We start from the raw sequence: 16,171 nt of genomic DNA, 5'->3' as shown, positions 1-16,171 counted from the left end.
TAAAGGTAGACCGAATGTAGCAAAAGTTTTCCGAAGTTCCCTGATACACCATTCTGTAGACGTGTTTTTAGTTGGGATCACTTCGATCCATTTGGTGAATGCGTCTACAATAATGAAATACCATTGTCCTTGCATTGGGCCAGCAAAGTCTATGTGTACTCTTTCCCAAGGTCCTTGAGGAGTCAGCCATGGATGATTGGGTTCTTTAGCAGGTTGGTTTTGTTTTAAGCGGCATTGTTTACAGGTGCGTACCAGTTATTCAATGTCCTTGTCGATGTTTCTCCATGTGCAATAGCTTCTAGCAAGAGCTTTCATTTTATCCATACCTAGATGTCCAACGTGTAGTTCTTGAAGCACAGCATGGTGAAGAACTTCTGGTATTATTACCCTATTACCCTTAAATATACACCATCTTGCAGCGTCAATTCATTGTCATGAAAACCCAGATGTTCAACAGACTACCCTGTCTGAAGGACACGTAGCACTGATTGTAGGAACTTGTCTTCAGTAGTTTTTCTAGATATCATTTGACTGTCTACTAGAAACGAGTCCAGCTGGCTGATTTGAAATAGACTACAGTCATCCACATGATTGATTGAAGTGTGTTCAGTTGGGAATCGTGATAAAAAATCAACATTCGCATGGTCTGTAGTTTTCCTGTATTCAATTTGATAGTTGAATCAAGATAAGAAGTGCGCGTAATTGAACAGCCTCGTTGCTGAGATTGATGGCAAAGTCTTGTTTGGATGAAATATTGATACTAACGGTTTGTGATCAGTCACTAGAATAAACTTACGTCTGTAACAATAGGGGAAAAACTTTTTGAGGCCCCAGTATATACCTGTTGCTTCTTTGTCAATCTGACTGTATTTTTGTTCACATTTAGTCAGAGTACGTGAAGCAAAACTAATAGGCCTTTCAGTTCCATCACTGTATCTGTGAGAGAGAATGGCCCCAAGGCCCACCGGTGACGCGTCTGTTGCAAGTACTAAGGGAAGATCTGCATCATAGTGAACAAGTACATTGTCACTTGTTATCTCTGATTTGACTTTCTGGAAACTCTCTTCACATTTAGTTGTCCATATATACTTTTTCCCATTCCGTAGCAGTTCATTAAGTTGGTAAAGGATTGTGGACAAACTTTTAATGAACTTATTATAGTTGTTAGCCAATCCCAGGAACTTTCTCAATTCATTTACATTTTCTGGCTGTTTGCTGTTCACAATGACAGAAATGTTTTCCTTTGTTTTGTGTAGTCCCTGAGCATCAATGGTGTGTCCCAAATATTGGATACTTGTTTGAAAGAATTTGCACTTGTCTCTGTTTAGTCTTAAGTTTTTGGATCTCATTCGCTCTAGTACAGTCCGTAGTCTGGTTAGTAACTCTTCTTCTGTCTTACCTTGAATAATGATGTCATTGAAAAAGCACTGTACACCAGGAATCCCCTGTAAGGTTTTGTCCATAAACTGCTGCCAAAGGGAAGGTGCTACTTTGACTCCACACATTAAGCGATTTACTTTGTACATCCCTTTATGCGTGCTAAGTGATTGCATATGAACACTTTCTTCATCCATCCTCATATGAAGGTAGGCATTAGAAATGTCCAATGTGCAAAATAGTTTGCCTCCATTCATTTAGGTGTAAATGTCCTCAATTCTAGGAATAGGATAGTTTTCATCCTTGATCAATTTGTTCACTGTGACTTTGTAATCAGCACAAATGCGCACTTGACCATTTGGCTTGACAACAGGCACGATGGGGGTACCCCAGTCTGAGTGATCTACTTTGGTTATTATTCCACATTCTTCTAGTCTCTTGAGTTCCTTTTCACTCCTTAGAGAATATGGCACTTGTCTTGGCTTCACAAATATCGGTTTTGCGTCATCCATGACCCTTAATTGTCCTAAATGATCAGGTATGACTCCAATTTTTCCATCGAATACATCACTAAAGTCGCTCAACATGTTTCCTAGACTTGATGTCTGATTCATTTCTAGACTTTTTATTTCACCCCAATCTAATTTGACTTCCCTAAGCCAATCTCTACCAAATATTGCATCGACATTTTGTTTGATCAAAAATAGTTTTCCGACAAAACTTTGCGTTTTGTACATGCAATTCACAAACGTTACACCTCTTGGCTTAATAGTTTCCCCTGTGTATGTACGAAGTTCAACGTTGGTTGAAAATACCTTTTGGGGAATTGACAACTTCTTAAAGTCTTTGTAGGACATATTGCTGAGGGCTGCACCCGTGTCTAGTTCCATTGGTACTGTTTTGCCCTCAATCTTCATGTTTACGATAAATTTGTCATTGCTTCTACTGTTGATGACATTAATGTGAAACTCATTCTCACTACTTTCTTCAGTTTCATATTCTGTTTGATGATTTCTGTACTTTGTTTGCATCTGCCTTTTTGTTTGCATGCATACACTTGCAATGTGTCCCACTTTGTTACACCTTCGACACGTTGCTTCCTGAAAACGACACTCATGTGCCCGATGAGATGGTGAACCGCAGCGATAACATTTTCCTTTGAGCTTTTCAAAAGCTGTTTTGAAATTAGGGCTGTTCGGTGAGGATTTCAGTTGTGTTGGCTTAACACTTTTTTCGTTATTATTTTTATACTTAATCTGATTCAAGTAACTTTGTTCCAACGTATTATGGCTTACAGTCTTACTTTCTGATTTTGCAAGTTCCATTGCTGAAGCAATGTTCACTAAATCTTGATACATTCGTTTTTCACGATCTTGTAATAGTTTAGTTCGAATGTCTACGTCTTTCAACCCCCGGATAAACTGTAGTTTTAGAAATAGATCTGCAACAGATTTACCACAGCAACAATGAAATTCACAATTTACAGTCATCTTCTTAAGAGCAACTGAAAACTCATTCACTGTTTCATGTTCCATTTGATTCCGCGAAATAAATTTCTGTTGTAAAGCCCATTGGCTTGGCTGAGGATCCACGAATTCTTTCAAGAGCTGCACTAAGTCATCATATTGTTTGTCCAAAGAGTCCTCAGGAGTACAAACATCATAGAGTTGTTGATGTAGTTGAGGTGTTAGGGCATGTAGTAGTGTATATACTTTACCTTTAATATCAGGTTCTTGGTTATTTAGATACAAAAATACTTCCAGTCTTCTTATGGAGTTTGTGATAGTTTCTTCGGGGTGATATGGTGTGAAATTAATTCTTTCTGATGTGTTACATAAATGTGTACTGGGTGAAGAAGATGAAGAGGTGTTAGAGTTTTTCTGTTCAACAGCTAGCATCATTTCTTGAAGTGTACGGTAGTTGTAATCTGTAAATATTCATCTTCCATACTGCATCTGCATTCAATTTCTCTACTAAGCTCATCCAAATCTGTGCGTGAATCTAATTCATCTTGTATTTGTTTGTACTTTGTCCAGTATTCGGTAACAGTATTGAGCTTTACATTTAGTTCTGTCGCCGTTGGGTTGCCTTTTAATAATCTGTTTGCTCGTGTAAACTGGCCTTTGACCACCGTTCTTGCTTTGATTAGTTTCTGTAGTGTCTGTTCTTCAGTCATTTTGTTTTCCTCGTCGCCAATATTATGTACTTTGACTAATTTAATACAATTAAATTGTGCACATAATGTTGACTGTGTAGTGTATATTTATTACTGAATAACTTCACATAAACATAAATAAAAACAACAACAAATAATTAACTGATCAGCTGGATTAAATAGGGACAGTCTTTGGAAATATGTATCATATTTACACTTGCCTCCTATTTTTTGTATTGATAGAAAAGTCACAAATAAACACTTACCACAGTAAGTCAAATACTTTCAATGAAATAAATTATCATTCTAGGCAAGAGTCAATAAAAATTCTTATTTTAATAACTTATTTTTAATACTATTTTTAATAACTTTAGTACAGTAATATTATTGATGCTTTCCAAATCTATAGTAATACAGTGTAGATGTTTTTGTCGAAATTAAAGATACCATTTTAGATAAAGATACGAAAAAGCAACCATTTTATTACGAGACAGGACGTTTATTTATAGCCTCTCACTGGAGGCTCCAGTCACAACAACAATCTTACTTTGGAGTCTTTAACCCTCCTCCCCTGCCCTCCCTACAATTTGTGTTGTTTGTTTACTCTAGTTATAAGATAATCAGTTATCAAAATCGTAAAGCACTTAATGATTTGCTCATGCTACAAACAATGATAACAAACTGGCAATAATATGAAATATTTTTTTGGATAAATACAAAATTACTTATTCTTAGTCATATCCTGTGAAGATAAGCGTATGTATCCCATCGCCGAGCGTGGGAACGGAAATGCCGAGATTCTGCTCTTAAAGCAAGGTCAGTTTAAACAAACTGTAATATTTTACGATCGAGGGTGCATAATCCGATTATCGGTTAATGCGAGGTCTGTTAAGTACTGTAGGTAGTAACCTAATGAGTAACAAATCAACAAGTGAGAAATGCGTTCTCAGAGTATGGAATAAACTTAGTTATTAGAGGTGTGCTAGCCTGAGATTATCAATTGAGCCGAGCCATGAGCTTTTTCCAAGCCAAGCTTTTTTCTATCACATGAATTTACGCAATTAAAATAATAAGTTAATCAGGCCTAGTCAAAAAACTTTTTTTTATGCAATTAAATGTTAAGATGTAGAGTAAAGTGAAATAACATTTTTTAGTAGATAAAAGGATAAGACAAAAAACTAAGTTTATAGTAAATTTCACCTAATTTTATTTTCTTCAAAATAAAATTTTTTCTGGAAATTAACGTGGTCATAGATGAAGAATACAAGTGAATATTAAAATAACAAATAACTGTTCCAACAAAAACAAAGCAACTTATTAATTTGTTTAATACTTGAAGTGAACTTACTAGAATTAGCATAAAAGTTATTATTTTTAAGATTTGTAATAGGTAAATATTTTATGATCAAATTACGAGATTTTTTTTTAGGAGGAATAGATAAATTTGCATAAAAATGGAAATGTAAGTAGGTCTACCTAAAATTCTCAAGTGTAAACTAGCATGAGTTTAAACTCGGGGTTAAGCATGTTCGATTTGGTCACCAGTAAAAAGCAGTATTAAATTTAGTACCTATCATAAATCTTTTTTAATTTCCATTCAACACAGTGTTGTGCTGACTATATACCTAAATATTATTTTCAAAATTTTAAATTACATCACGTGAGGTCACGATCAGGGTGAAATCCCCAGTATCTCCCGCAGTAACAGAAAAGTCATCGTCATCGTCCTAAATATCTCCTGTATCCGTCAAGTGATCCTAGGTTGTAGTTGGTTGACTACAGCTGTTTCCTGTTCTCAAATGAACACATCTTCAGGTCAAACGTAGGCCTATCATTGATTTAATCCTACTGTTGATAACATTGATTTAATCATCCACCGGCACCGCACGTGTCCGGCAATTTTTTTTAATTTCAGGTTTTTATTACTATATTTGTGTTTAGGCCTATCAATGTATAATGTTTTGTGTACACGTTAGTGTTAGTTGTGAACTTTTAACCATATGACAACCATTCCATGGATTAAAAAAAACATTATCGGCAGAATAATCAAGAAAATCTTACCTAAGGTTATCATCCTCTTTCACGGTCCCGGAATGTTTAATAATTATTATCATCCACGATGGCGGCAAAATGCTGAATATCTCCTGGCACTGTATGGTCATCAACATCGTTTTCTGCGGTCATGGAAATGTTATCATTGCTATGTGATTGGGGCAAAATCCTGATCATCTACCACAGTCGTTTGGTCATCATCATCGTCTCTCACGGTAATAGAAACTTTATCATTGTCATCTACCATCATGGCAAAATCATGGACATCTTCCGCGGTTTGTAGACATTATTGTTGTCTCCCGTGGTCACAGAAACGTCATCATAGTCTTCTGCGATTGGGACAAAATCCTGGACATCTCCCACGGTTTGTAGACTTTATCGTCGTCTCTTGCGGTCCTGGAAACGTCATCATAGTCTTCAGTGACCGCGGCAAATTGTGGATTTTTCGATCATGGGATTTTTGCAGACACGTTTTACGATCGTGGTCGTAAAAGTTCGGCTCGGCTTGAAAATCGAGCCGCTCGCACACCTCTAGTTATTATATTTCAAATAATTTTGTAAATTTAAAATTCTACATTGGAATTCAGATTTCTCTTCCTGTCCTTTCAGCCATGAGCTTATTATTATAAAATAATAAAGTTAATAACAAGTTTTTGTTACTTCAACATTTGATCAATCAATTGTTTTTCCTAGCCTTTCTAATAATTTTGCTTTTATCTAAACTTTGTAATTCTGTGCAAGTCTCCCTTATTCAACCATCTTTCTTGGATGTTGATTAAACCCTAGTTTATTTTAACCATCTTTGATTGTTAATTTTTGTGTTAGAAAATTAAAATATTACTGAACAGTTTAACAGATATGGGATTGTATTGTTGATTTCCTATTAATGAGACAATCTTCAGTTTTAAGAAATTGTTGATTAAGAAGTGAATCCAAGTGCTTCCTTGTTTTTATGTTTGTTTTTGTGTCTAGGTACTGGATGTAGTGGATGGATTCTCACATATTGGTTTCAACTACAATCTATTCCCTCCAGTAAGAATTAAAACTAAGCCTCAATTATTCATCCTTAAACGAGTATCAAGTAGCAAAACGTTTATTTCAAATAAGTTTCAGAATGCTCCTGAAACAAAAACTGATCATGAAAGAGATGATGTTAACATTAAAGAAAATGCATCTGAAGAAATTACAGTAGAGGAAAAATTAGATGACAAATCCGATGAATCTTTAATATCCAACAGACATTTTGACGAATTGTTTGAAGATAATTTTGAAAAAAATAAAAATGAAGAAGTAGGAGACTTGGTCCTTGAAGAGCAATTAAAGTCTGTTGATGAAAAAGAAGTAAGTGAAGAAGAACCATTGCCCGCATGGAATTTATTTGACTTTGATCAAGATGTTAGTGAGGAAACAGAAATAGATAGTAACGATTTTGTTGAAAACACTGTTCCTGAGGATTTAAAGAGTTTGAATGACAGTAATGATGTAACAGAAACCCGTTTGATGCAAAATGTTAGTGTTGCTTTAAAAAATAATGACTTATTTAGTTCTGAACAAGAAAATCTTTCAACTAAAACCGATTCAGGAGAAAAAGAACAGTTTTTTAAGAAAGAAATTTCGAACACATCAGATCACTTGTTGTCAAACAAAAACATCATAGATGATAACAAATCAAACGAAGAAAACCAATCCCCTTTTTTGTCTCCAACAAAATTCAACAAAAAAGTTCCTCCTTCTAAAAAACAATCAGGGAAAGAACAAAATATCAAAGAAAACAGTAATAAATCAAAACAAATAAAAAATAGCATTAAAAATATAATTGAAAAATACTCTATGGTCCCAAGTGAGAAAGATGGTGAAGCAGATATGAGAGAAAAATCAGAACATGTGCAAAAGAAACTTGTTCCTAAAAATATACAAGCTGAGATGGAAGAGGAAGTATTAGATGAACTGATGCATGAGACTGCAACCCATTCTATAGATGATGAGAATGATCAAGTTGACAATAAAGTTAATACTGTAGAATCAAAACTCTTAGATAATGAAGAAGATCCAGTCTTCATCACTAAACAAAAAAGAGCAAATATCAAATCAAAATTAAAAGAAATAAAATTTAGTTCTGAGACTAACGCACCAGATAACAGGAACAAATACTCACAAAATAATAAATATTTAGAATTAAGAGAGAAAGAAACCAAGAATCAACTTTCAGGGAGTAAGTTAAAGCAAGTAACTGAATATGAAGTACTTGAAAACACACAGCCACAAGATGAAACAAAAAGCTCCAAGACTGTTGATACAACTAATGATGAAATAAAAATTAAGGAAGTAAGCAAAGAGAGCCAACCCACAGTAAAATCCAGCATAGAAGTAAAAATACCCTCTAAGGGTATTAAAGTAAAAATTACTGATGGAAATGTAATTGAAATTTTAGAAACAGACTCAGGGGAATACAATGATGATGTCAAAGTAAAAATAACAGGCTTAGAAGGGGATACTATTGCCGAGGCATATAAAACTGAAGCTTCAAAAATCGATGATGATGATAATGACCTTATAAAAAGCTCATCAAAAGATACTTTTGAAAAAGATTTTAATAAAAGTAAAAGAAAAATAAAATTGAAAATGAGGTAGTAAATCTATTAAGCGATTGAATGTGCTATTACCAAAGATGAAAATTGAATTTGTATCGTGCTCCATAACAAACAAAATAAATGTTGTAATAAACATTGAACCGTTTTGATATGAACAAAAACCTCACAAAAGAATAGAAGAAAATACCAGAAAACTACCTCTACCTAAGCGAATGATCTCATTATACAAACTTAAGTCATTTGAATATCTGCCTTGTGTGGAGTTTATAAAAAAATTTGACCTTACTTTTCCGAAGAGAAAATTCACCTACAAGCTACTTACTGCAATACTATTAGTCAATTATTAACATTGATTTTACTAAATTGGGTTACTGGGGACTCAGACAATGCTTGAACATTACATAAGATTATCTGTTGGAAGATTAACAAATACTTTCGATAGAGTAGCATCATTAGTATAGTCTAGAGCTGCCCAATGGTATTACTCAAAACAACTCTTTTATGGTCTATCAGTAAACTGTTAAAAATCCGTACTATTGTTGGCTTGTAAACTTGTTTTTATAAACAGCTATAATTATTTATATCACATTGCTATTTTTGTAAACAACATGGCAAATCATTGAGCTACTCTCTATTGAAGAGGATAGTGTTGATTTTTAAAATCTAAATATATGACTATAATCGAATAATCCACCAGAAAACTTACAGACCTTTTCTTAAAAAATTATGGAGGGATCGCTATACTATACTCTATTCTCTTTACCATTAGGCAATGTGATTTGTCCCCTCTGTACTAAATATATCTGTAAGTAAACCACCAATAGCCTATTGATAGCTTCAGATAAACATTGATTCATCAGTAAAAAATAGCAGTACCCTTGGGGATAGTGTGCTGCTAGCTTTACGCTTAGTGTCGAGGTATCTTTGGCTTAAATCCTCCCCTTAAAGTTTATAATGGGCCCCTGCATATCGAAACTTTGATTAAAATGTTACTTGTTTGTAACAGTATGAATAAAGTTAACGCTCAACAACAGATGGACTGGAAAAAGCTCAATTTATATATAAGTTCATAGATTTTCTCTCCATGGCTAAAATATTTGTTTACTGATTATGGTTTTAGTTTTGTCGCCTTGACTGGAACATTTAGGCTAGCAACAATAATGTAAAGCACTAAGCTGCAAAAAATTGGCAACACAATATTTTTAATTTTATGGTATTGTAAAATCTAGTTACTGCTACTTTAAATCTACAAAGGTTTCTGTTAATATTAATTTTTGTTGTATTTTATTTAGTTTGATGAAAACAATTTTAAATACCTTATTTATTTGTGCAACTAGTGTGTGAAGTGGCACTTTGCGCTTGTGTTACACATTATATTTTTCCTACAGTTCCTATAAAGCATAGAATTAATTAATCTTCAAACATTAAACAACACTTTTTAGGTTAGGTTAAATCCAAGCGTTGAACGAAATGGGGAAACACTGCACCAGCTGATCGTAGTCGTAGTATCTTTAAGTGTTGCCAAAATATTTTCAAACGTACACGTATTACGTGCCTAATAAAAGTACATTGTTTTTTTGTTGTTTGGTTGGAATACTGGAGTGCGGCAAAAGTAAGTAAATGCAGCTATTAGCTACTTTGCATGCCATAATCAACTAAGCCCGCTTTGTCAGGTAACTGTAGGAAAAAATAGTTTGTGTTGTTCTATATTCAGAAGAGTTGATTAGGGCCTAATTCTTTTTTGCTACAGTACTGTGAAATCACCTGTTTTTGTTTAATGTTTATCACCTACAAAGATTCATCATTAAATTGTTAACTATGCAAAATGATTGTTTACTAGGCAAAAGTAATGTTTACTACAGTATCTTTTTTTTTTGATTATTCTGAAATAAACAAACACAAATTTGTTATCGTTCCATCCACCGTTTCAATTTGCAGCTACCAAAACTGTACACCAAAAATGCTAATTGTAAATTTGAAATTTAGATAGATGGCCTAACCTAAAAATACTATTAGTTTTGAAATATTCCTAACTTTAATAAACAAATAGTCCAATGACTGTTTTTATTAAAAAAATAATTACTCTTTGTAGTGTAGCAAAAAGTAACGTTCAAAACATGAGTGAAAGTGTTCATTACATATTCTCGACCATATTTTAAGTGCTCAATAAATGTCACACTTCAAACATATGGTCTTAAATATGTAATGACTCACTTTCTACTCTTGTTATGAAATGTAGAGGAGACAACTCACAAAATGAGTCACCTGTTTACGTGATATTTGTTGTTATAATATTACAACTTTTATTAGGGTTTTTCAGCTTATTTTACATAACTTAGCTACATAAGCACGTGTGTACCAAGCATTAATAGGTTAACTGATCTTTCAAAGGCAGAAGTTAAGTTTAATATTATGTATATCAGATCTGAGAACGTTGTAAATTATTTGAATTTAAGTACAACCTACTTTTTTGTAAAACATTCTGTGACGACAACTTTTAAAATGCCTATCTTACCATTGTAATAAATGGCACAACTATGTTCCACTGGTCTTCTTAAGCAAAATTATACAAATGGTATACTGTACTAAACATTGACCTCACCCAGACTTCTAGTGTATAACAGAACAGATAAATCACAATTTTTAATTGTACAGGCCAGGAAAAATAAGGCCAAACTGTCAGGGTGTGCCTCATTTTCCACCTAACAATCGAGAAGTTTTAGCTAGCTATTTATTTTATTATTCAGTCTTTTAAAACTTGATGTTGTTAGATAAGAAATTTAAAATGCTAAGTAAAAAGGCTCTTGACATTAAATCAGTCATTAAAAATTTAATTTTAACTATACAAATTATTATTGCCGCTATTTGAAGTTTGTACACCAAAATAGTTTTAAAGATGCAAATTTCAAACACTAAATAACTAAGTAGATGACTCAGTAATGAGGCATTTTGGAGAAGGTTAGGGTGCGTGCACCAGTGAATGACCGTTTAAGTTTGAGTTTTCACTTGTATCCGACATGGGAAAGTAGGCCATTAAGTTAAACACTGTCTCAACCTAAGTTGAGGCGACTACCTGACCAGAGGGTGGAACAGGACAGTGACTATACTGACCCTTCCGACCCTCCGAGTAAATCCCTATGGCCAATAGGCAGGTGGTCATTCACTGGTACTCTTACCCTTTCTTCTATTTTGTTTTACTTTGTCACATAAAACCCATCTCCTAGAGTTTAGGTTTTTACTTACTGGACACCCTGTATATATAAATCAAGAATACAAAGTTGTTTTATCATGTCATGTGGAAGTCATGCTACGATTAAGGTCACAGCACCTCTGCACAATGTGTGAAAGTGGAGCAAACCAGCTAATTACTTAATGAACACCAACAGAATTGACGGATGTATCCGCTTCCTGTCCGCATCATTGCCTGTCCAGCAAGGGTTGTATTATCAAAACTGGATCTCAATAATATCAAAGCGTTCATTTGGAAGGATTGAATGTAATGAAAATTTTCGCACACAAAATGCAATACCCATACTTGCACATGTACAGCCAATCCTGTCTCAATGGCCAGAGATGTGTAGAAACTGATAGACTGCCAGGATCAAAATTGTGAAAACAAAACAAGCACTCAAATTTTAAAACAAATTTTTATAATTGCTTGATGTGCTGCATATGTGCCAAATATAATTACAATAGAAATGTAGATAGATACATTCAAATATGATGGTTTTGTTTTGTATATCATGTGTATTTAAATTTTGTCTCAGAAATAGAAATAGGTTTTTATCATACGGTCCAGAAAACAGCCGTTCTGAGCTCTGTAAATCATCCACAGAATCATTGTTTTTTGGTAACTACAAATGGGGAACAGAAAAAACATATGGTAAATTTTTGGTTCGCTAATCTGAAAATTAGTTTATGGCACATTATAAAATGTTTACTATTTGAAACACACATTATGAAAACCCTGCTAATCACACAATATTTTAAGTTATGTTTGTTTACAACAGAAATGTTAACCGTTTACCCATTTGTAGTTACCAAAAAACAATGATGTTGTGGATGATTTACAGAACTCAGAACAGCTGTTTTCCGGACGACTTTGTTTAACCTCAAATTTTGTGGTCTAATTTTGTAACGATTAGAAGGTTATTTCCACAGTATGATGAAAATAGTTGTTCATCACAATCACACGGAGCGAAAGGGTCTTTTTGGTACTTAATTCTATATACTATTTTCAACAAGTAGTCAATTAATAGATAAAAATACCTATTTTTTGTTAGCCTTTCCATGATGGATGAGATTTTTAGAACAAGTATTGTCAACCATCCTATTACTATGAAAAAAATTATGTTCTTCAGCATTTTACTGGATATGACTGATTTTAGGCACTTGGGTAACCCATTACACATTGTGGGATCAAAATAGAGTACTTTTTCTACCAACCTCTACGGAAATTCTCAGAATGTGAGGCCTCCAACCACAGTGAGTCCTACATGCTGATGGAAAAATGGCAAATATGCCCTTCCTATTGCCTTTTTTGGAGAGCCTTGGAATAAGTTTATAAATAGACTGATATATGCTCTCTCAGCAAATAATAAAGGGAGAAATTTTCAAACATTTCTACAAAAATTCAGTGTAGTATGTATTTAATTATATTAAATTGTTTGGCATTTAGACCTCAAGTACGTCATGATAAAACAAATTGTTTCTGGATAGTTAAAATGACAATACATATATAAACTCTTAACTATTTCAAAATAATAGACATTTATTCATATATTTTTATGAACTATTGTGCTGTGCTGGTAAACTAACATTTAAACTACTTGATTACGGTGATTGATACCGATCTCAATCTCAATCTCTTAGTTTTTGATATAAACTATATGCTTGATAATATTTTATGTGTTTATTTTCTTGCATGTCCCAAGTGAATTACAATGTGCTATAATAAATGTTTCACAGAAATTCTGCAATACAAAATTTAATGTAGGGTAGGTACAAGTACGGTTAAGTAACTTTTTCTAGTCATATGTTATATTGTATTTTTTATGTAAAAGAAAAAACATTAAAAGTCAGCCTTACTAATAGAAGCAAATAATGCACAGAATAATTGAATATTTTGGTTTAATTATTATATACCACCTTGAGAATAGTTTAAGGTTGACACCTTACTATTTATTACACTGATTATTATTAGATGTTTTAACAATATCATCCAATAATAATGATTGTTATGTGGGAATTTATCTAACTCTGCAAACAAAAGTAGAGTCTTGCAGTTTCACAAAACATATCATAAATATTGAAGATTAACTAATTTATCTTTTTAATTATTTATTTTCAACAAACTGTTCAATGCTGATTAGTGTGAATACTTAAGTGAGACTTAATTTTTATTACTGGGTGTTTTAACAGTAGACAGACCCACAAGTAGTACTGTATTGGTATTACAGTAATAACCAATGTTTTGCCTGTGGTATTTTGGGATATCTCCTATACATGGTTTGTTTTGTATATTATTTTGTCTAATAATAGTTTATAATATCAATAAGCTAACACCTATGGTTGTTTTAATACATTTAATGATGTCTGTATAAAATGTTTGAAGATGACAAATGAGTGTGACTTAAAGATGGGTAACTCACCTTACCTCCTGTAGCTTTGATTGTAGCACTTTTAACTACTGTACAGGTAGCCAAATCACTTGCCACTTGCTGGAGTCCTTGGGGACCAAAGGGTTCTGTTTGCTGCTACAGTCATTGCCTTGGAATTTTATCCTCGCTGGTGAATTTAAAACCATTGTATAGTATACATTTTAGGCCCGATTTCACCAAATTCTCGCTAACGATGGCTTAGTTGAACTTCGGTTAAAACTAGCCGATGATTTAAACCACAGTTAAGGAAATCTGGTTTCACCAACGAAAACGTGTCAAAACTAACGCTGGTTTTATAAACGAGAGTTTAGAGTAAAATCCAGGTGGCAGTGGCAGTGAACTGTCATAATACCGGGCTGTTACGGGAGCAAGTAAACATAACCTAGAAAATAAATCAGTGTTTATGAGGTAGTGAAAACAAAACTGGAGACAGCAAGCTTACAGGAATACAATAGATTCTGAGCAAAATAACAACAGAAAGCAAGAATAAATACCAAAACAATTAACATAAGTAAATAAAGGCAAAGCAATGTTGATCAAACATATTCGAGGAACTAATTGGTTGAGTTTTGCGGTCGAGTCAAGACTCAAAATCCAACTTTTCACAGGGATGTTCAATATTCTGTTTGTTCACTAACCAGTTTGGTACATTTGAAGTAGTGAAAAAACTGGAGTCAAAAGAATTACAAGAACGAGACACAATGTAGATAACACCAAAATAATTATTTTCTATAAAATACTAGCAGAATAATGACAATTTAGGTTTAGATTTTGCTTTACTTACGTCTGACCGAACGCAAAACAATTGTTTGAACGTTGGGTTAGGGTTACCCAAAGCCGGGAGAAGGAAAAGGGAGCCTATTTTTTCGAACAATGAAATAATAAATTTGATAATGTTGGTAGAAGAGCCGGGATAAAAGAGTACGGCTCTTGATCGCCAACCAGTTCAATCACAGTCTAATATAAATAAAGTCTGTATAAATTATTTATTGTTAGACTGTGGTTCAATGCGGTCGCTGATCACAGATATACGCCTTAACTAAAAACCTTGTGGGATAACCTAAAGCAATGCACTATGTGGGATAGCCTAAACACAAATACTACAGTGGTTTGTATTCATTCCCTAAAAAAAAGGCTAAACGTTTTGATAGCTCATATCTAATAATAAAATCAATTTCATCTTTGTTATTTAAATCATTAACCCTTTCTCTTATTCACCTAGTTGGTAGAACAACATAGGCTTACTCTTCATTGCCATCACTTACTTTCAAAAGCTAATTCGTACCGTATTCTCTTCTACCATTTCGCCTTTCCATATATACTTTAAACTTAAAGCCAGCTCATATTTACTTAACGAAAGATTAAAGAAGCTAACCGGTCAAAATTGGGCAGTTAATTATCTAACGACGGTTTAGTCTAAACTAGCGCTAACGGCGAGTTGTGAAATCCGATTTTGTCAGTTAAGAGCTAACTGCAGTTAGAGCAAGGCTTAACAGCGGTTTAAAAGTTTGGTGAAATCGGGCCTTAATGGTTAACTTTTACTATTATTTAAACCATTGTAAGTTATCCATATTTTTAGTTGTTTGTTAATATATTCTGTTACGAATGATATAAATTTTATAAAGTGTTGGAGAAACTAACATTTGTAAATTGTATATAAAGAAATGTATATTTATGAAATATGGAGTCATTTTTTTTAACAAAATAAAAAGTTTAAACTCGATTTTATTGAATGTACTAATTGAAATGTTCCTAACAACAATTTAAATTGCCTGTTTTGTTGTGACTAAGATTTTTATTTTTTTTTCATAGAGTGAAGTAAGCAAACTCCCAGTATTTTATTTTATAGAATGTAAATGCAATTTAAAAACGTTTTATTCTTGACATTTTTTTTTCTAAAACTACTCTTTTAGGAGTTGCATCGCTTTAAAACTCTAAAACAATCATAAAATCAGGGTATTCCATAAGAAATAACAAAGTTGTCGGCCATATTGGAAAATGGCAAAAGAATAAAAAGTTAGCAGTTAGCTATTGGTTTACTTCTGGTGAGACACTCTATATATGTATTTATTTATTTACTTACTAGAGAACCCGTGCGGCTCAATGAGCCGCATAGTATGAAACATAACGTTAAGGAAAATGTTATGCTTAAATTTGTGTGATTCTAGTTACATCTTAGAGTTGTTTCAAAACTTGTTATAAATATAAACTAATTTTAAATATCTCTATTTGCGTCGTCAAGGTTCACCTACATTATTTCTGCTGTCAGTTGTAACTGATAACGTCTAATGAATGCTAAACGCTCTGCTTCAATTCTATTCAACTTGTTGCAACAT

At 33.3% G+C, this 16,171-nt stretch overlaps 1 protein-coding gene across 8 annotated transcripts in view; it reads left to right on the top strand.

The window, feature by feature from the left end:
* Positions 1-15,551, top strand: part of LOC128982846 (uncharacterized) — a 122,901-nt gene extending 107,350 nt beyond the window's left edge. For 7 of the 8 annotated variants that reach the window (XM_054401922.1, XM_054401928.1, XM_054401934.1 and 4 more), the window contains one exon: positions 6,557-15,551. In XM_054401922.1, the coding sequence (XP_054257897.1) occupies positions 6,557-8,215 (1,659 nt within the window). In that variant the 3' untranslated portion in view covers positions 8,216-15,551. The remainder of the gene's footprint in view (positions 1-6,556) is intronic. The other variant, XR_008489745.1, reaches the window with a different exon arrangement.
* The last annotated feature ends 620 nt before the right edge of the window (positions 15,552-16,171 follow it).

Source organism: Macrosteles quadrilineatus, unplaced genomic scaffold (assembly GCF_028750875.1).
Source record: "Macrosteles quadrilineatus isolate MER2022 unplaced genomic scaffold, UCM_ALF_1.0 Scaffold_1__1_contigs__length_201487025, whole genome shotgun sequence".
Taxonomy (NCBI): Eukaryota; Metazoa; Arthropoda; class Insecta; order Hemiptera; family Cicadellidae; genus Macrosteles; species Macrosteles quadrilineatus.
The sequence above is the reverse complement of the archived record's forward strand: the minus strand, read 5'-3'. Positions and strand labels throughout refer to the sequence as shown.